Source organism: Gasterosteus aculeatus, chromosome 1 (assembly GCF_964276395.1).
Source record: "Gasterosteus aculeatus chromosome 1, fGasAcu3.hap1.1, whole genome shotgun sequence".
Lineage (NCBI taxonomy): Eukaryota > Metazoa > Chordata > Actinopteri > Perciformes > Gasterosteidae > Gasterosteus > Gasterosteus aculeatus.
In genome coordinates, this window is record NC_135688.1 from 31,305,036 (window position 1) to 31,325,697 (window position 20,662).

Here is a 20,662-nt window from a genome sequence, read left to right on the forward strand (position 1 = left end):
GAGTCCCGGTGCGTTCCCCCGTTTGGGGGGGACACGACCCCCCCCCCCCCCCCCCCCCCCCAAAGGATGCGTGGTTACTCCCTTGTATACGACAATCTGAAAAATATAACGTATACATAGCGATTTAGTTTCTGGAGAAAATGTCAGAGTGAGACCGCTTCCATTTGTCTCTCATCCGCAGCAGCAAGCATGGCCAGGATCGGGCGAAGTGCGCATGCGTCCTGCGACACGAGCCCGCTGTGCTTCGTCATGTTTTTGACAAAATACACATTTTATTTTAAATAATCTACAATACAATAAATCTACTTACCTCATCCTCTTGAACCGCTTGTCCGGGCTCGGGTCGCGCGGCCAACAGTTCCAGCAGAGAATCCCACACATACATTTACCTAAAACTTAAAATATATGAATTCATACAGATCATACAATTGTTAACTCTGTTAAAAAAGCCAAGAAGTTGGACCATAAACCAATAAACTGTTCATTTATTCACTGTAAGCATTAATAACAGCAGGAAACTCGACCTGGTTCAAGGCCACATTTATGTTCATAGATCAAATAATATTTCACAATTTATTTAGTATCTCTTTACCTGATATCTAATGTTCCAAATAGCACTTCCTGTAATAATACATAATACATATTTTTTGCGTTATTATAACAAAGACAACTGTTAAAAAATATATTAAACATGAAAAACACAAACATGGCAATGGCAAAAACACCAGTAAAAATGCATTTATTATTAACCTTGATTGACCTTGTTTAATGTTTGTTCCGTGGGTCTCTAGCAGCACATTGATCAGCTTTCTCTGATCAAATAATTGTCTTGTTTGTGAAGAAGGAAGAAGATGAAGAAGCTCCTCCTCCTCCAGCAGATCAATACATTTCACCCCATGGCCGTCAGTACGGCGTCGCCGAGCTCCTTCAGTCGGCTCCTCGCTTCGCCGCTCTCCGACCTCGTCAGCTCGGTGACGGCGGCAGCGGCCCGGTGGCGGCAGAACCTCCCGCCGACCAGCACGCCGCTCAGCTCGCCGCTCAGCCGCAGCGGCAGCCAGTCGGCGGGGACGTCCAACCGGCAGCTCTCCACAACGCCGCCCTTCACCTCCACCTGCAGGCGGGCAGAGCAGCGAGCCGCCGTCCACTCATCCGCCAGCTGCAGAACGGTCTCCACGCGGAACTTTGGCGTCCGGCCGAACGTCCAATCCCAGCTGCGCAGCTCCGCCGCCGCCGCGGCGACACCGGGGAACGCTGCCTCGTCCGCAGGGTCCACGGTGATGGAGGAGGAGGAGGAGCTGAACTCTGCGGGTACGAATGAGGAGAACACTTTAATCAGAAACAATTTAAATATATTGTCATTTTAAAATGTATTTAACATATTTTATTTGCAATAAATAGTAATGTATTTTTAATATGTTGCATTTCTATTTCCTGTTTATCCCTGTTTATTTGTACCACGTGACTAAAGAGGCAGTATTTCACCCCTCCAGCTATGTACCTGCGTTGTACTGGCGCACCAGGGCGTCCAGCAGCTCCTCCCACTGCAGCGTGGGGGCGTGGTCCAACAGGTTGGCGACGGGCGACGGCACACTGGGCGTGGCGTTGCTTTGGATACCGGGACAAGAGGGGCGGAGCACGTTGGCGAGGGCGGAGTGGTCGGCGGAGTGCAGCAGGGTGCAGTGGTGGTACGATGACTTCCTGCTCAGTCGGGCGGCACTTCCTGTAACAGTAATGATAACGTGTTTGTTGACACGCTTCTACAGCAGTGCTCTCTGGGAAATATAGTTCCCGTCCTGTCGTCCCACCTGAGATCTTGAAGTGTCCGTTGAGTAGAATGTCGAACCTGTCGGTGGCCCGGACGTCCAGCGCGGGGCGGAGCTGCCTCAGCGCCTCCGTGACGACCTTCAGGTTCCTCCTCCGGTCGTATGACGTCTTGGAGGAGAAGAAGGTCAGGTTGAGGTTCCCGAGGTCGTGGAAGACGGTACCGCCGCCGCTCCGCCGCCGGGCCAAGGGCACGCCCCCTCCCCTCATGGCCGGCAGGTGACACTCAGCCCACGGGTTCTGGTGGCGCCCAATGACCACGGCCGGCCGGTTCCTCCACAGCAGCAGGACGCCGCGGCGCTGCAGGTCCACGTTAGCCTCGATCCAGTCCTCCAGAGCCAGATTCTGAAACACGTCGTTGGACCGGGACAGCAGGACCAGCGCTGCGTCGCCACTGCATGTGGCGATGGAGGCGGAGCCTGTTCTACAGGAGACACCTGAGCGGTTTCTTCCCAGAGACCACGTCCTCCTGACGTGGGACATCATAGCGTCCTTCAGACAAACTCTGACCTCCAGATATCGGACATCAATCCAGCTGCAGCAATGAGACACAAAGACGAAGACAAGGAACTCCATTATTGTAGTTTCTTAAAAATGGGAAACCGTTGGTTTTTGCTGAACTGTATCTGGAGAAACGCACCAATATTTACATTTTAATCAAATTACTCCAGAAATGTGTGCAGATGTTTTAAAATGTGTGTGTATGTGTAATGTTATAAGTTTCCAGGATATTTTCCTTCAGTTATACATATTGTGTGTAATAAATATTACTTGCTATACATAAAATGTCTAAATTTAAAATATAAGGACTAAAGAAGTTGCTCAAAACATACTTGACGAAAGGTAAAAGTACACATTAAGCAGCATAATTCACATTGCATTTCTGATGTGGAGCTCATTTAAATATTTGCATTTAGTTTGATACAAAATAGTAGGACTATATTTAGTTTTAATGATTTATTATAAAACGCAATATAAATGCAGTAAATTAAAACTATGGAGTATAAACCAGCAGCTGAAGAATATTTAAATCGTGCAAAGTCCTTATAATAATTCATTAACTGTTAATACAGGTTAGCTACAGGTGCTAGCTAGCTAACGTCCTACACCTAGCTAGCACGACCTGTGAGCTGTAGCATTAGCATTTAGCTTCACCGGAAACTCACTGTCGTTACTGACAACCAAAACCTAACTGTTCATAGTTTATATTTGACTAAAAAACGTTTATTAACGGCTCAATATACACAACTAAGAAATAATAGTGGTCGATTTTACTGACCCAAAGAAGAAGAAGAGATACACCAGTGACAGGTCGGAAGATCAACTTCCGTCCAAATAATTCAGAATAAAAGCGAGAATCAGAAGAAAACACTGTGGTTTCAATGCGCTGCTCCTCTTTCTTCAACTTTCTTCTGAAGGTTGTAAATCATTTGTTAGGGGACTGTTTCCGGTATGTCGCTGACCTCGGTTCCGCACTTTGAAATATCCGTGCTGCGCTGATCTGCCAGAGAAAGGTTCCGATGACAGGGAAAAAATACTTTTCTTATTCAAATCTTTGAAAGCATGAGAACTTTAGACTGTATTTCAAACTGATGATGTTAATTGTTTCCATTCATGATTTGTTAGTTAGACTATGAATGATTTATGGACAACGTTTTATGAAACATGTTATTCTTATTCTTAGGTTTAAATTAGCTTTTATGTTTTTCAGAATGACATGAACTAACTTTAGACAAACAAAGAATAGAGAATATGAAATGATTGTTTCAGATCAGATCTGAATGTATATTCTGGCAGTGGGGTTATTTGCTTACGGCTCGCGGTGTGTTTCTTTCTTCTGTCGAATGAACACGGAGCCTTTTATGATCCGTTAGAAGCTCATGAAAGAGGCTTGAAGGGGAATCCGCTGATCACAGAGTTCATCCCTTTCACCTCCGGAATGTCAGATATTGTTTTTCTCTTAATCCTCGTCTTTGCTTCTCTTCTCCCTGGAAGCCGCACAGAGCTTCCTTTATTAAAACCCTCTGGGCGTCTGGGGCCTCTGCACCGACCCTCCTCGTCTCCCTGAGCTGGGACACGGGGCGCGAGGGGTCGATGCAGGCGATGGGCAGCCGGGCCGGGGCCTCTGAGGCCTTCGTCCAGGTGTGGACTGAAGGGCAGGACAGCGTCCTCTCCAACGCGGGGACCAGAGCCCACGTGCACACCTCCTCCGGGGGCCTCGAGGCCTCGCCTGGATCTCCTCGGGGAGTGAAGGCCCCCAGAAGCACTGCCGCAGAGGGGGGGTCAAACCGGGACAGAACTTAATAAAAGTGAATTCATTTCAACAACAGCAGAAACCCTCCAGCTTGTCTTCTTTTTGTTAAATTAACAGAACTCGTTTTTCTGACTTTCAATGTTCAGTGTTTATTCTGCCAATCGGATAAACAAACATCAGATAAACAAACATCAGACGATCCAACACGAGCAAAAAGAAACTCCAACTTTAAAGAGCAGAGTTCACGTCAACAGAGGAGCAAAGTCCACATTCCTCCTGCGATCCTTCCTGTCTGGAGGCCCCGGGCTGCTCATAAGGGGGCTCCTCCCGGATCCAAAGGTCCTCCTGCGTGGGCACAAGGAAGTCAGAGGAGGAGAAGGAGTCCACCAGAGGGATGGGAGCGCAGGAGGAGGAGGAGGCTCCTCCGCCGGAGAAGAACAAGCAACACAAGAACAGCAAAGAGGTTTTCTTCTCCGTCCTGCCGGATCGATACGAGCCGCTGATTGAGGAGGAGGAGGAGGAGGAGGAGGAGAGGAGGAGGAGGAAGGAGGAGAAGAAGAGCAGGAAGAAGAAGAAGTACAAGAAGTACAGGAAGGTAAGAAGAAAAGTTTGAAGGGTGTGATTGTTTATTGATGGAAGAAAAGTGAGATGAACAAAAAGTTAAGTAACAGAAATGTTAATAAAGTACAAAAGAAATGTGAATTAAATATCAGATTATATATAAAAAACAAAGACAACATTTCAGAAATATGACTTTAAAGAAAAAAACATTTTTTTAATCCAAAACCTAATTATTAAAAGATGCCCCCAAATCTAAACAACTATATGTTATATAACTGTATGCACTGATAATAAGACAAACATATTTATGTGTTTAAATAATATATATGACAACAGTATATATATACAGACAACATATATATGACAGGAGAGATCCATCTGAAATCAAATCACCTAAACAATTGAATAAAAAAGTAACGACTATGAATTCTAAATCTTTAAACTTTAAACTTATTGGTCATTTTAACTTTAAGACATTTTGAACTAAATGTATTTTGACGCATATGTTGCATGCTAGTGGTTGAACGCGCTTACTGTAAGTGGCTTTGATAAAAGCTACATGATATAATAACTTTATATTGTACATATATATATATTGTGTATATTAATGTGTTACGTGAATGAAACACAGCTGCTTCATCAACGCAACTAAAACACGACGAATGACGAGTTCTGTTAAACATTGACTCAGCATCGCGTGTTTGACCTTTGACCTTCACACAGCTCCCCTTCATCAGCTGTGAAAGACACGAAAACACGGTATTCATAACGGAATACTTCTGTGTGGGTTAGTTAAATATCAACACCTATATATATATATATATATATATACACACACATGCACAATGCAACCACACACGTGTTAAACAGCATCGCCGCTGTGACATTTACAACTTCAACTGTCAAAAGAGACAAACCCTGAGGATCCATCTGAAGGGGACCATGACTTCACAGCAGGATCCCTGACGTTCCTCTGAGGAACATGTATGTTTGAGAAGAAAATACTGAGGGTTCAACGTAAAGGAACCATGAGCTTCTGCCAGCGCAGCTCCTGCAGAGCTTCAGCCAGGGACACTGATACGGTGTCCTCATTGTCCCCGGTGGACGAACCTGAACCCTAAACGCATCGTCTTCATGTCTCCGTCTGGCAGAACGTGGGCAAAGCGCTGCGCCTCAGCTGGCGCTGCCTGATGCTCGGCCTTCAGAACATGGCGTCCGTTTACTCCACCCCCGCCTCCGCCGCGTCGGTGGTGGTGACGGAGGTTCACCGAACCGCTGGCAGCAAAGCATGATGGGAAATGGACGGGCCACCCAACTGTACCGTGGACGACAGCCATTTAGTCTCCTTCTCATATATATATATACATATATATATATATATACATATATATATATATATATATATATATATGTATATATATATATATGTATATATAAAATCCCAAATCCTTTTTCCATCAGATTCCTATCAAAACTAAACTATATATATATATATATATATATATATATATATATATATATATATATATATATATATAAATATAGCATTTGGGTTTTTGAATTTTTTTGAGTTTTAATAATGTGATATAAAACATATATCTGCTTTGTATTCAGTGGTTTTAATGTGCGATATACTTTCAGTTGTGTTGTGTGAATCCAAAATGTGAAAATGTTTTCGGGGTCTCCTTTGTTCCTTCCCTACCTCCTTCCCTACCTCCTTCCCTATACCCATACTCCTCTTTTGATCCTGATTGATGGATAAATAAATTCGTTCCCCGGCTTGATGCCGTCGTCTGTCTGTCATTCGGCTGCTCTGTGGTCAATGAACCACTTAAAGGGTGTAATGCGCCTGGTGACCAGAGGGTGTCGCAGTCCGGCGGCCCTCCACCGCTCCACGTCCTTATAAGGGGGAGGGTTGGCAGGGTGGGGGCCTCGTGGTCGAAGTTCACTTTGAACACTGTCTGGTCAACAACTCGGCAGCAGCTGTTCCCTCCGCCAGAGAAGCCGTCGCGCCAGTGATGGACCCTTCAGGACGGAGCCGGAGGGGCCCGGGGGCCACAAGGGGCTTCTCCCCGGCCCCGAGGGACGCCGTGTCCCCCCTGCAGCTGTCCGTCTACTGGCGCCTGGCCCTCGCCCACTTCTTCACCTCCTTCCTTTTCTTCCTGGACGTCTACGCCGCCGCCGCCGTCTCTTGTCGCCACGGCAACGGCACGGAGGAAGGCGGCAACCGGTCGCGGCCCGCGGAGGACTCGGATGGCGGGAAGCGAAACGTGAGTGGCGGTCATTTTCGGCGGGGTTGTTTTCCTCGACGTGAGTTACACAAACTAACACTGTGCAACACAAAGCTGTTAATGTGTGCATGACACACAATCACACAACACAATAAGTATGTGAAGATAAGCGTGTTATTAACGTGTGTGCCATACCAAGAGGAAATTAAGCTTCAAAAATACATATTTAAACTAGAAGAAAATGCTTAGGATGTATTACATCGTGTCCAGGAAGGTTCTAGAAAACATGAATTTATATTTTTGTACACAAACAAATGCATAAGAAGCTTGATCAAAATGCTACGTTACATATTCTCTATATAATGTATTATATGTGTTACATATAATGAGATATTTACAGTGTGTATTATATACATACATTAGAAAGTGGGCATTTGGGGACATTTTTGGACATTAAATCAATATAAAAGAGATCAAAACAAAGTTTCCCACGTGTGTGTGCGTCAGTTAGTGTGTGACTGGACGGACTGGTTGGCGTACGCTCAGACGCTCTACATGGTCGGCCTGCTGCTGGGATCGCTGGTGGGAGGAGCCGTATCCGACAGGTACGGCCACCTGTCTGTCCTCCACCTGTCTGCGAGTCACGCGCACCGCTGACCTCTCCTCGCCGCTCTGCCGCTCTGCTGCAGGTATGGGAAGCGCACGGTGCTGCTGGTGTGCGTGTACGTGCACGCCCTCTGCGGCCTCGTGCCCGCCCTCCTCCCCCGGGCCTTCCTCTACCTGGCCGTGCGCTGCGTGACGGGCGTCTGCTGCTGCTGCATCAACATCTGCTCCTTCAGTCTGGGTAAGGAGCTCCCGCCTCCTCTGGGTCAGGGTTCACCTGGTCTCAGGAGATCCTTATTGGACCCCGGTGGGGCCCAGGCCGATAAAGAACACGTGTCCCAGATAAGCCCACTGAGTGCTAATGAGGAACACAGACAGCTCCCAGCCAGCTTCCTGACCTCTGACCTCTGGTTGAGTGCACGGGGGCAGCAGGTTCCTTTCATCCAGCAATCCTGAGGACTCTAGGAAAGGAGACAACCTCCGTTCTTTAAGTGAAGTCAAAGCTTGGTGAATTAAAGCTGCATTCTCTCTGGTGACCACCAGGGGGCGGGGCTACCAGCTGATTGACAGGTCTGTACCAGAGATATAGACGACGTCTCTATGTCCTCCTCAGTCCAGATGTGGTCACTTCCTGTCCATGAGGAGACACAGACAACAACAAAAAACAAGATGGCGACAGTCAAAGTATCCGTCAACAAACCAATGGGTGACGTCGCACTGACTACGCCCACTTTTATTTACTGTGTGTATCGTAGACCATCCATCCTCACACCGCTCATCCTGCACACGGGGTCTTGGGGGGCTGGAGTCTGTCCAGCCTGCTTCAGGTGATAGACGGGTTCATCCTGGACGGGTCACCAGCCAATCACAGAGACACACAACCACTCACACACCTACAGGCAACTAGTCCCCATCAACCTGATCCCCAGAGCAGGTCTCTGGACTGTGGGGGAACCCGGAGAACCGGAGAGAACCACGCAGACACGGGGAGAACATGCAGACTGCACACAGAGTGGAACCAGGACCTTCTTGCTGTGAGACAGTTGTATCGTAGACCCCAATATCAAAACTAGAAATGAGACGGTGGCAGTAGAGGAAAAGGTCAATGGGTTTGTCCTCTGGGGAGCAGCACTGTGGTCAACAGAGGTCCCCTTTGATCCACATGGGTGCTTGTATGTACTTCACACGTCTGTCTACTTGGCTCGCTCTAGTACCTGGTTGTATTCATGGAACCGTTTCGAGGCTCCAGGTGATTTGAGGTGATACTAGAAGGGGAAGTCTGATTGGTCAGAGAGAATCGACACTAACGAGAAACGAACAATGTATTTTTCGACCAATAATGACGCCATGATTACTTGATTTAATCGTTAACCAGGTGACTTTACATCAACGTGATAAACAATATCTAATATAATATAATTATCTGATTTCATTTGCTATCTGATTTATAGTGATAAATATCACCATAAAGCAGCCAAAGGTACATCACAATATCTGAATATATGATGTCATCGCAATACGATTCCACTGATTGGAACATTGAATCATTGATTATCAACGTATCAGCAATGACACCAAAAGATGAAAGTTGATTTTTATAAAAGCTCACCGCTCCGATGGGCCGTCATGGCGATTGACGGAGAGTGGACTTGTTTTTGTTCCGTCCGCAGCCGTGGAGTGGACGCCGCCGGCGGCTCGGCTGTGGGCGTCGGCCTTCCTGCCGTTCTGCTTCAGCCTGGGCATGATGGGCGGAGCCCCGCTGGCCTGGCTCAGCGCCACCTGGACGCGGCTGCACCTGACGCTGGCTGTGCCGCAGCTTGTCTGTCTGCCGCTCTACCTGTAGGTGCGCCCGTCCCATCCGCCCGTCTCTCTGCCTACCTGCCTGCCTTCTGCCCGTCTCTCTGCCTACCTGTCTGCCTTCTGCCGGTCTCTCTGCCTACCTGTCTGCCTTCTGCCCGTCTCTCTGCCTACCTGTCTGCCTTCTGCCGGTCTCTCTGCTCGGCGGCGGGTGACCTGTTAATCTCTTCTGGTCAGTTGGATTCCGGAGTCTCCTCGCTGGCTGTTGCTGAGGAGGAGGACCGACGTGCTTGATCGTTACCGTGACAACAGCCCAGCAGATAAACAGTGTCTGGACTTGGTAAACACACACACACACACACACACACACACACACACACACACACACACACACACACACACACACACACACACACTGCCCTAGTTAAAGTCCATCCAATGAGTGTGTTTGTACTGTGTGTAGCTGCTGTGGTCCGACCTGCAGAAAGACACCGAGGATCAGAAAGATCCGCCACCTGGAGGCCACGCCCCCAGTGACATCATCTACCTGAGACATCCCACGGTCCTTCTTCGGCTCTTCGTCATGAGCTTTGTCAGGTACGACACATATTTACAATTACACATCAAAACCAGATCAAAGGGGGCGTGGTTTAACCCCCCCTCCCCCCCTCAGTGCGGCGTCAGCTCTCACCTACTTCGGCATCTGCATGAACATCGGCTCCTTCGGCGTCGGCGTCTACTCCGCCCAGTTCTTCTCCGGCCTATCGGAGGCACCCTGCCTCCTCGTCCCATTGGTCCGCCTGGGCCGCCGGCCAATCAGCATGCTCGCTCTGTTCCTGAGTGGAGCGGCCTGCTTCCTGTCCTTACTGCTGTCCCGATACGACGGTAATCAATCGGAGGTGGTATCTGATCACTTATCCACGCTTCTTATTGTTGCTGTATCGACAATCTAACAGAGGAAGGACGTGTTGATTAAATATTGACTTTGTACTTAATAATTTATCATTATTTTGGTACGTGTTAGCATAACTAGCTTTGGCTTTAGGGGCGTACAGTAGGGTGTCATCAGCATAGAGTCAGCTGATGTCTGTGTGTGTGCGTGTGTGTGTGTGTGTCTGTGTGTATGTGTGTGCGTGTGCGTGTGCGTGTGCGTGCGTGCAGCTCAGCCGGTGTTGGTGATGAGTCTCGCTCTGCTGGGGAAGCTCTGCATCCTGGCCGCGCTCTTCATCTCCATCCTGTACAGCATAGAGCTGTTCCCCACCGTGGTCAGGTAGGAGCACATACGTGTGCTCGCACTCACACGCAAAGAGTACAACGTGTGCATAACGTTAAGCATGTCGTTGTGATCCAGACAGCGGTGCGTGTCCTTGGTCAACCTGTCTTTCCGGATTGGCTGCCTGGTCAACTCCGTGGTCCCCGCCACCCCCACCGGGGCCATCTCATTGGCTGCCATGGTCGCGTACAGCAGCGGCCCAATCGCGGGCTGCGCTCTGTGTCTGCTTCTCCCGGAGACCAGCGGCGTCCCGCTGCCCGACTCGGTCGAGGACTGCGACAGGCAGCCGATGCCCCGCCTCCCGAGCGCGGGCGCCCTCTGGAGGAAGTGGTGGGAAAAAAAGATTCATTACCACTTTACGACCTTAGTGTTCTGCCTGTATTACATATTACATATTACATATTACATTCCAGCATGTATTTAGTAAAACACAGACGTTGCCTTGTGGTCTCTCTGCACGTCAGCTTCCGACACACGCAAGACAACATGTATGAAGGGCAAAGCACACGGCAGGGAAAGTAGCCCACGGGCCCAAATAGGCCAAATTAAAAAGCCACAAAACCTATATGTTTACCGTATAAAATAATGACACCCAACAGCTGGACACTGTGATTGTATTAGTGACGATTGTGTAACAAAACAGTCACATTAAAAGAAGATTAGACTTTTAGTCATTGCACCGAGACAACGAAGTGCTTCCCGGCATTTAACCGCCTCACGCAGCCGGCGACATCTTTTTCCCCACAACAGTATAAAACCTCTGTGAAGGAAAAACGGGACTACGGAAGCCCAGGAGGCGCAGAAGAGATGAAACAGATTTCACTCAGCAGAATAAAACTCACACACACTAAACAATGAATAATAAACAAAAATAAATAAGATAGAATACATTGTAAATAAGAAATGACAAAGTGTATTTCTACTTCTAACTTCCTGTCGTTGGGACCCACTTCCCATCCTCGCCATCTACTTCCCGTCATCATTACTTACTTTCTGTTGTCGTCAGGTACTTCCTGTGGTTTTCATCTACTTCCTGTGGATGTCACCAACTTTCTTTCCTTTGTCACGTCTACTTCCCGTTACTGTCATCTACTTCCTGTCGTTTTGTAATCTACTTCCTGATGTCATGTACTTTGAGTCGAGGTCATCTACTTCCGGTGATATTAATCTACTTCCTATTGTCGTCATCTACTTCCCGTCCTCGTGGCTACATGTTGTTTTTTGCTCCGTTTTAATCCGCAGCATCAAACTGAAGTTTGTCTTCTCTGACGTTCACACATTTTAAGTCTTAGATCAAAAAATCAAATCATTTATTTTAGTTATTTCTGTCAATGTTTCACCCGAAAAATTCTTCAAGAAAGAACAGCGTGACCCAAAAGTCAGATTTCACACACAGCTGGGAAGTTAATCATTGTGTCAACTCATGCTGTGTGTGTGTGTGTGTGTGTGTGTGTGTGTGTGTGTGTGTGTGTGTTTCAGGAAGCTGGTGAGAAGCCAAACCAGGAATACTGAGCCGGAGACACCCCCTGCAGAGAAAGACGACACGCACACACACAGGACGGACAAGACGCACACGCAGTCTTAACCTCATTGAACTACTTTCTTTTGTTTGTTTTTATTCTTTATTTAAATTAAAGACCAAAGAACGACGCATTGAGAAAGAGGAGCGCGGACGTGATGAAGACGCTGATGATGTCATACGATGTCACATGACTGGCCGTTTATTTTTGTGAAAATAAACCTAGAAAAATAAATAAAAGTAGTATTTCCTCCTTCAGAAGTACTACAAGTTGCGCGGTTGCAGAAAAAATGTGACTTATGACTTATGACTTAAGTAGTCTTAAAAATACTTCATTACAAATAATTCAAATAACACGTGAGTACAAGTATAAAACGTACTAAATGTAGCAGTACTTGTTGTGCAGAAAGTCTCCTTCATGAATGATTACAGGTCATTTAGCTGACGCTTTTATCCAAAGAGACAAACTCATGGTTCATTTCGTCCGGGGAGCAGTGAGGGTTCGAACCGCCGACCCGGCGCGTTACTCCACATCTCCTTTTTGATAATTAGGGTTATTAAGTACATGCAGTAGTATTTGATGACAGTATTAGCATGTATCAGTCAGAATAATACACACTATTGAGGCATTATTATGTTCATTCTTTCAAAAAGGTATCTACTTCACGTGCTGCTGTCAGAATAAATCACTTATTAAACATGAAAATAAAAGCGGTGTGTGTGTGTGTTTGGAGTGAAGAGACAATCGTCTGAATATGGGTTCATATTTTACGTACGCAGCGCTCTCTGCAGGACGACCTGTAGAACCACATCACACACACACACACACGGTATGAATATATACAGAAATATTTGAACAATCATATTTTATTCCAAACGTTAAACAACCCTCAAGGTTCTTTTTTGGTGGAATATTTTACAGATTCTTTGAGCTTTCTTTGACAACATAAGAGCATGTTTCTCACACACGTCCTGACGTAACAGATCCCAGATATTAAACTTTTAAATACAGTTTGATACGAAGAACTACGAAGAAAGTTCTGTTTTAACCATTTTTCCCTCACTTTCTTAAATTCTTTTTAAGTTTGAAGTACAGGAAGTCATCAACACATACACAGTTTCTTCATTTTTTAAAGTACATTTTTAATTAAATAAAGAAAAATAAATCACTAAGTTTGAAGATTGTTGTAATAATGTGGAGAAGTTCAATAAAATATTTAATTCAGACTCATTTATTTATTGTAATTAATTTGGAAAACTAAATTTTGTCAGTAGTTCACAAAAGAATATCCCTGATACGGAAATCCATTTCCTGAAGAGATGGATTAAAAAAAATGTTTAACTGTTAATTCATAAATGTGTTTTTACAAACTGTCATAATTCAAAATAACTAATCCGGTGATCATTTTATTTATTGACCTTAAAAGTAGGACCTGCCCAACCACCGGGAGGGGGCGGGGCATCAGTATGTGACGAAGTTGGCGGGGAAGATGCCGACGCGCCCATCGGCCAGTCGCCCCTCCCACCAGTCGTACTCTGAGTCGGTCTTGGTTACCACGGTGATGCGGTCGCCGGGGGCGAAGCTCAGGTCGCCCGGCTGCTGACCGGAGAACGGGTGCGTCGCCGTGACGACGAGCTGTCCTCTGGCCCCGCCCACTGACGAGCCATCGCCTGTGAGGAAAAATATATTGATTATAATCAGTAACATTGTATTTTTAAAACAATAGTTTAATGTTTTAAGAACTACTTTCACTTTGTGGTTTAAAATCTATTGATATGATTTAGTATTAATGTCACAGTTCTTTATTCATTACTTTAATTGATCATAACCGTATAAAACAAGGAACCTAACTGGAACTTTAAAATGGCTTCGTAATGAAGTCGTACCGTTGTTTGCAGAGTTTCTGGAGGCAAAGTGATCTGAAACAGAAACTCAATAATTGATGGTTGCAAACACGCTGAGAAAGGACAGACAGACAGACAGACAGACAGACAGACAGACAGACAGACAGACAGGAGATGCAGACTTCACAAAGGGAAGGAGATAGTGAAACCTTCCATTTCAATGACATCACACTGCAGATTCAAAGTTAAACGCACCCCATTTAGGGAAGGAGGTGGAGGAAAGGTGAAGCCAAGTTAAAAAGTGGTACACAGGGGCGTAGCCAGGACATTATTTCTGGGGGGGCAGCTCTGGCCAGTCTTTTATTTGGGGTGGCACTTGATTGTCAAAAACTACTATTTTAAAACTCACACACTGCATCACTCAGAGCAGCAGTTTCTAACGGCTCATCTTGCCATAAACACTGGATTGAACCTTCTTCTGGACACATGAGGTCTGATTGATAATCCCATGTTACTGGAATGGCTGCTTAGATAAAGTGCGATTGCGATGTGTCATGATTATGTGAGGAGGTCCGGGACTTTAACATGAGACGGGGATATTTTTGTGCAAGTGACAGAAAGACAGCCTAATTTTTTTCGCCGTGCGGTGAGGTTGGGGGCGGGGGGGGGAGGGCAGGGTGGCCTTTCTGTGACCAATGGTGGCCGTGGCCCCCCCTGGCCACCACGTGGCCACGCCCCTGTGGTATAACAAGTAAAGAAGGAGGCATGAGGTAAAATGATGAGGGAAAGAAGGAGAATAGGTTATGGAAAGGCAAGAAGGAGGTAAAGACGGCACTAAAAGGGGGCGAGGGGGTAGGAAGGAAAGGGAGGTGCATGTGAAAGAAAGGAGGTGACGGGAAGGATAGAAGCAGAGAGGATGGAGGAAGTGGAACTCACCTGAAGTCTCAGATTTATAGATGGACATGCTCGGGTAGAGGGCATTTTTACCCGTGTTGGCTGGCGGTTGCTGGTGCTCGTAGCGGGGGGGCGGTTGCTCGTAGCTGGATGGCGATTGCTGGTAGCCGGATGGCGGTTGCTCGTAGCGGGAGGGCGGTTGCTCGTAGCGGGAGGGCGGTTGCTGATAGCCGGATGGCGGTTGTTGGTAGCCGGATGGCGGCTGCTGGTAGCCGGATGGCGGTTGTTGGTAGCCGGATGGCGGCTGTTGGTAGCCGGATGGCGGCTGTTGGTAGCCGGATGGCGGCTGCTGGTAGCCAGATGGCGGTTTCTGGTAGCCAGATGGCGGTTTCTGAGGTGCTGGAGGTCTGGATGGAGTAAAAGACGACTGGAGAGACAGAGAAAACACTGACCAATTGTACTTTTAATTGACCCATTGAAGTTAATATTCTCACTGAAGAGCCTGAAGTTGTTGCAGCCACTTAACATTTCACCAGTATGAAGCGTGTCCATAACTTCAAAGATTACCATTGGTTAAAGCAGTGTGGGACGGCTGTAGACGGGGACGCATTTACCTTCGGACGCATGTTCTTGGCGGTCCAGTCGGCGGTGTAGGCCTCGGTGTAGTTGTCGAGGATGTGGTAAAGGTTGTGGCATTCAGCCGGTGGCTCCACATCGCCGTGCAAAATGGCAGACGCTCGGATTTCCCTCCCATAGAACCTACGGGCCAAACACATTTGCTAACTGTACCTGCATTCACTTTGACAAAACCTCCAATGAAGGCGTGGTGGTCAGCGGTCCGTACTTGCGGTTGGTTTCTTTGCGTTCAATGAGGCCGGATCCCTCCAGAGAAATACCAGCAAACAACCCTCTGGATCTACAGTAGGTGAAGACCGCCGTGGTGCTGCGAATCGCCACATCAGCTTCCACGTTCCTGAACAGCGTGAAGATAAAGAACAATGTTGAGCACACTATCACACTTTTGCGAGGAGTTCCACAGGGCTCAATCCTTGGTCCTCTGTCGTTACCTTTGCCAACAACGTCATGCTTCGTTTGATGAGCCAAAGCTGCAGCAAAATTCCCAGAATAACTTATCAAAAAGGAGTTGATCAAACCGAGTGGATACATGTCACGATGAGGATTATTTTCTTATCAGGAGGATTATTTAAATTGCTGTGGATTTGATTACTCACATACACACAGGACTTGACATTAGCACCGCACACCCACCAAATGTGGGTAGAATTTGGCTGTGGAATTATAAACAACGTTATCTCTCTCTATTTTTTCATTGTAGTGCAAAGGTGTGTCCCATGTTAAGGGTTTTGCGTTGAAGCTAGCATGTCCCTCCCGTGTTGCCGTAGAGGCAAACGGGTTGTGGAGGGGTGAAGGCGGTTATTAATGTGTCATGAGTGAACGAGCCCAAGCTAAGCCCTTAGCTTAGCTTAGCTGTCTCAGTCCAGCTAGCAGGCTGAATCTGATCCAGAGAGTTAAGAGCTGCCGGTTCAAGATGAAGACCTGTTAAGAGCTCAGGACCTTTCGCCGACGCTCGGCCAGCAGAGATCTCCACGTGTACCTGCCTGCTCAGTTTACTAAGATAATAAAGTCATTGCAGGGTTCTCAAGCCTCACGCATCTCAAGCAGTTCACACGCCACACCTCGAGAAGGAAACAAACACCAACGTCCTGCTAACGATGTAAATTAACTTCCCACAGATCACTTCTTCGGAAATAAAATCACACCTGATGTTGCAGTAGAAGTTGATCAAACTTCTCCCAAATTCGGGGCGTAAATAAAGAGCATTAATCGCTTGGATTGTGGTCACCTGCCCACGGGTCCCACGGCCACGGTGCAGTTCCCGCCCAGCGTCAGATTCCCGCCTTTTGTGAAGGCCTCCACGGCCCTCCGATGGTTCAGGATGATCACCAGGTCGGACACCTGAAGGAGGAGCCTTCCATTATTAAGTCCAATTAAAATATTCAAATGGTCAATTCTGGCATTTCAGATAGTTTAGAGGATCGGAGAAATCAAGGATTCACGGCTCTTCAGGCTGCAGTTCTTTGCCATCGGGAGGAATGAAGTGGAATTTTATGAACTCACCTCCACGCCGATCTCGAAGCCTCCTCCCAGGCCGGCGATGCCAATGGCCGACGGTGCCGACCAGCCTGATCACAAACGATGGATCAGACACCCGTCAATAAGTTACTAACTATTTAGGGCAAAAAAGCATTTATAATTATTTTGCCATCTTGATATTGTCACATTATTTGCGAGATGGAGTTTCATGTATTTAATTGCAGTACATTCACTTTTCATTTGCACAAACCTGGATCTTTGTGGTTCTTAAAGGAGACCTTAATTAAACGTTGTTTGAGGCCAGAATCGTCTCTGAAGCTTCACTAACACCAATAACACCAATTGGTGCCGATGTTGTTTGCCTGCTGCTTTAAAAATCAACGAAAACAAACAGAAAGCCCTGCGGAGGAAAAGAGTTCCTCTCCGTGTGATCCCATGCCTTCCTGCCCCAAAGATCAACATCACATCAGATGACTAAACGCCAGGGGCAACCTGAGGGAATTTATCTTTGTTACCACGGCAACGTAAAGAAAATCCTGATTTTACCTCCTCAAACACCACCACAGACTGCAGACTTTACTTGAACTTCCATAAGTCAAAATAACTAATCTGGTGATGATTTCATTTATTAACATTGAAAGTACCTCAAAGCAAACGCTATCGACACCTTTTGGTTTAAAATCAATTCTTACTTTTCACCACCGATTCGTTTTGACTCATCGGCCAAACCGCAGAACTCTGCTCACCACCAGAACACGTGGAGATCATACCAACATATAATATATATATCGTATCATATACATATATCCTATGTAGATTTATAGTGACACGCTTCATTTCTTTCCATAGTCGGAGCTAGTGGAAGCATGTTGATGTTGGGAAGGGAATCAGAACCTAAAAAATCAGAACCTCCGCCATTCTGCTAAAAGACCCGTAGAACCAACTTCTAGTTCCAGAGCACCAGAACCAACGTACCTATTTATTTGAAAAAAATCTGTTTTAAAATAGTATTTGCAGATAGCGACAGACAGAAAATTAGAAAAACAGAACCAGAACCTCTGGGCCTTACGTCTGTCGCCCAATCTGGCGATGACGATGCCGCTTCCACCTCTGGCGGTGATCATGAAGCCGGCCTTGATGACGGAGATGATGGCCAGACCCTCTGCCTTTGCGATCACGTGAGCTGCGATGCAGGAACAGAAACACAACCATCAACGTCGGCTCTGTTCTTCATGGAACCAAAGGGTGTTTGAGGTCTTCTCACCAGGGATGAGTTTGTCAGGTCCGTTCCGGTTGGAGATCTCCGTGAAGTCTCTCAGGATCTTGGCGGCTTTCTTGGCCTCCGACTTCAGGTTAGAGGGGATCGGGTTGCTCACTGCGAAAGCAAAAAAGAAAATGACACGGTTTGTTAAACCTACACTCATCAGACCAAAAGCTTCCATTGCGCTAAGAAGGGAGTCACAGAACTCGTGAAGGAGCTCTTTGTGGGCTGTAATTGATTCCGTTTGATCGGAATCTGCGGCGAAAGGCCTTCTTGGAACAGCCCTGAAAGCGTGTTTGTTGTTCCATCGGTGGAACAGACGGACCTGTGTGACCGGACTGAACTTATTGGTATCAAAACGAACAGATTTACTTGCTGTTTTAGCAGACGCTTCCACTCTTCCGACTGTTCGCAGATTATTTGCGAGAAGTAACGGATTTCGGAAGAACTTCTGGAAGTTCTGGATCGAGAGCTTTGGAACAATGTCAATCATAACTCAAGCGCCCAAGAGCCTTGACCCAGAAATGTAATCCTCCGTCTCTGGACTAACATTCAAACTGTTGTGTTGTTGTGTCAGGAGGGATCCTCTGGTTGACAGATGCGTCACGTGTCAGGAATGTGCTGATGTCGGCAGAACGTCTCCGCTGTCCGGCTACTGATACGGAAACTCACAAACGCACAAAAGGGGTTCCATGTATGTTTGTGTTGGTTCTAGTCATTATAGATAAGATTTTAGTTGTCTTCATGTACGTTCCATTCATCATGAATGAGGTTCTAGTGGTCTATTAGTACGTTCTATTCAACTATGAGGAGTTTATCTTGGTCTTTGAAGAGGTTCTAATGGTGTTCATATATGTTCTATACATCTATGAAGAGTTGGTTTTGGTCTGTAAAGAGGTTCTAGTCAACGAGGGTGTTTTATTGGTTGTCGTACCAGTCGTCTATGAGGAGGTGGTCTGAGATAAAGAGGTTCTAACGGTCTTCTAGGAGGTTCTAGTCACTACAACTGTCGGATGTGAGAATTCCTCTCTAGTGATCTAAAAACCCTTCACGGTTCTAGGTCATTAAACATCTCGCTATGTGATGACTCATTAAGCAACTGTGAGCTCATCGAAACGTAAAACAGGTTTTAACCTCAAGTTCCACAAAGTCATTAAAACCAGTTTGATAATGAAGCGGACTCACTGACGTCACCATGGCGACGCCTCACCAATCAACCCCTCTGCCAATTGACCAAACAAATCCCAAGAGTCCAAACTCCTCTGCTAACGAGCGGTCACAGATTCCCAAAACAGGACGGATAGCTACCCCCGACCACATGTGGGTAAATGTGTGTGCATCAGGCACAGAATAGAGCGGCATTGCTTTTATTTTGAAGGGACCTTTTTTCCTCCCTCGTTAATTTGCTTACATTAGCGCAGGTGAAGAAGAGGAGGAGTTAGTGGAGAACAAGTGATGGATTGTGGTCGTCTTCACAACTCGCAGAGAAATACAACAACTTGAGTGAGACGTGGCAAGCTAACCGGCTAAGGCAACGAGCTTCCACATGCAGACCAGCCGTGTGAAAGCCAGTCAGCTTTCCCCGATGGGGGTCACCAAACAGCAGTGGTGCTCTGCTGCACCACCAGGCTGCGCTACAGGCCGACCGCCACGAGGAGCATCCGAGAAATCGCTCCAAACAAAGCTGAAGAAAAGTATGATGCTTCCCTCTGAGATGTAGCATGAGGATGCTAACCCTACATACAAGTAGGAGTCGTAAAATGAGCATGACCGGTCTTCTTTAAGTAAATATCACTAGACCCTCAGCCACGAGACGTCCCATGAAGACCACTAGAACCTCTAGGAGCCTCCTCACAGACCTGTAGATCCGTCAGAAGGCCACATCACCTGACGTGTGTCACCACAGAGTTATTTTATGACCTGCAACACACGGGTAGAACCTGCAGATCCTGTAGAACCGGACCACAGAGAGACGGGTAAACCCACAGAGAGAGACAGGCAGAGACACCAGTGGACACGGGTAGAGACACAGGTAGACAAGAAGAGACACAGAGACAGGTAGACAAGAAGAGACACAGAGACAGGTAGACAAGAAGAGACACAGAGACAGGTAGACAAGAAGAGACACAGAGACAGGTAGACAAGAAGAGACACAGAGACAGGTAGACAAGAAGAGACACAGAGACAGGTAGACAAGAAGAGACACAGAGACAGGTAGAGACACCAGTAGACACAGATAGACAAGATGAGACACAGAGACAGGTAGAGACAGTAAACAACAGGTAGGAATCAAACAGTGTTCAGAGGCAAATCGTTCAGTGTCAATAAACTTACTTTTCTCTCTTTTCCTGAGTTCTCTTTCTGTTTGTTCACCTGCGGACAGGTGAGCTGCGCGAGTCTCTCTTCACTTCCGCCTCACCGGATTCTGCCCACGGCTCAGCGCGCGTGCCAGACCAAAGCGCGACTGCGCAGGTCACGTGATACCAGG

General features: G+C 46.8%; 4 protein-coding genes and 1 long non-coding RNA gene across 9 annotated transcripts; 2 read left to right on the forward strand and 3 right to left on the reverse strand.

The window, feature by feature from the left end:
- Positions 1–467: 467 nt before the first annotated feature.
- On the reverse strand, positions 468–3,295 carry lipt1 (lipoyltransferase 1). The gene is made up of 4 exons (XM_040169947.2): positions 3,101–3,295; positions 1,806–2,356; positions 1,499–1,720; positions 468–1,302 (listed from the first exon to the last, which is right to left on the reverse strand). The coding sequence occupies exons 2-4, from the start codon at positions 2,305–2,307 to the stop codon at positions 890–892; spliced, it is 1,137 nt and encodes a 378-aa protein (XP_040025881.2). The 5' UTR covers positions 2,308–2,356; positions 3,101–3,295; the 3' UTR covers positions 468–889.
- Positions 3,296–4,330: 1,035 nt separating this feature from the next.
- On the forward strand, positions 4,331–6,420 carry LOC120814863 (required for drug-induced death protein 1). The gene is made up of 2 exons (XM_040169948.2): positions 4,331–4,670; positions 5,788–6,420. The coding sequence occupies exons 1-2, from the start codon at positions 4,470–4,472 to the stop codon at positions 5,926–5,928; spliced, it is 342 nt and encodes a 113-aa protein (XP_040025882.2). The 5' UTR covers positions 4,331–4,469; the 3' UTR covers positions 5,929–6,420.
- Positions 6,421–6,540: 120 nt separating this feature from the next.
- si:dkey-190l8.2 (solute carrier family 22 member 6) lies at positions 6,541–12,770 on the forward strand. Of its 2 annotated transcripts, none has more exons than XM_040169943.2 (10): positions 6,541–6,906; positions 7,375–7,472; positions 7,557–7,711; positions 9,141–9,309; positions 9,505–9,607; positions 9,731–9,864; positions 9,941–10,152; positions 10,429–10,537; positions 10,619–10,870; positions 12,020–12,770. In XM_040169943.2, the coding sequence occupies exons 1-10, from the start codon at positions 6,655–6,657 to the stop codon at positions 12,123–12,125; spliced, it is 1,590 nt and encodes a 529-aa protein (XP_040025877.1). In that variant the 5' UTR covers positions 6,541–6,654; the 3' UTR covers positions 12,126–12,770. The 2 variants fall into 2 exon arrangements, with proteins under 2 accessions (XP_040025877.1, XP_077960005.1); XM_078103879.1 differs by having other exon boundaries at positions 6,595–6,906; positions 7,379–7,472.
- LOC120814864 (uncharacterized) lies at positions 7,024–9,468 on the reverse strand. The gene is made up of 3 exons (XR_013467847.1): positions 8,212–9,468; positions 8,049–8,101; positions 7,024–7,931 (listed from the first exon to the last, which is right to left on the reverse strand). It is a non-coding gene; the product is annotated as an uncharacterized LOC120814864 (long non-coding RNA).
- A 140-nt stretch (positions 12,771–12,910) lies between the features above and the next one.
- Positions 12,911–20,662, reverse strand: sh3yl1 (SH3 and SYLF domain containing 1). 4 transcript variants are annotated; one of them, XM_078103882.1, is made up of 11 exons: positions 20,509–20,662; positions 18,178–18,288; positions 17,983–18,096; positions 16,938–17,002; positions 16,663–16,775; positions 15,643–15,771; positions 15,413–15,557; positions 14,978–15,225; positions 14,841–14,914; positions 13,947–13,979; positions 12,911–13,730 (listed from the first exon to the last, which is right to left on the reverse strand). In XM_078103882.1, coding segments are annotated over exons 1-11 (1,242 nt in total). In that variant the 5' UTR covers positions 20,510–20,662; the 3' UTR covers positions 12,911–13,521. The 4 variants fall into 4 exon arrangements, with proteins under 4 accessions (XP_077960008.1, XP_077960009.1, XP_077960007.1 ...); XM_078103883.1 differs by lacking the exon at positions 13,947–13,979; XM_078103881.1 differs by having other exon boundaries at positions 14,841–15,225.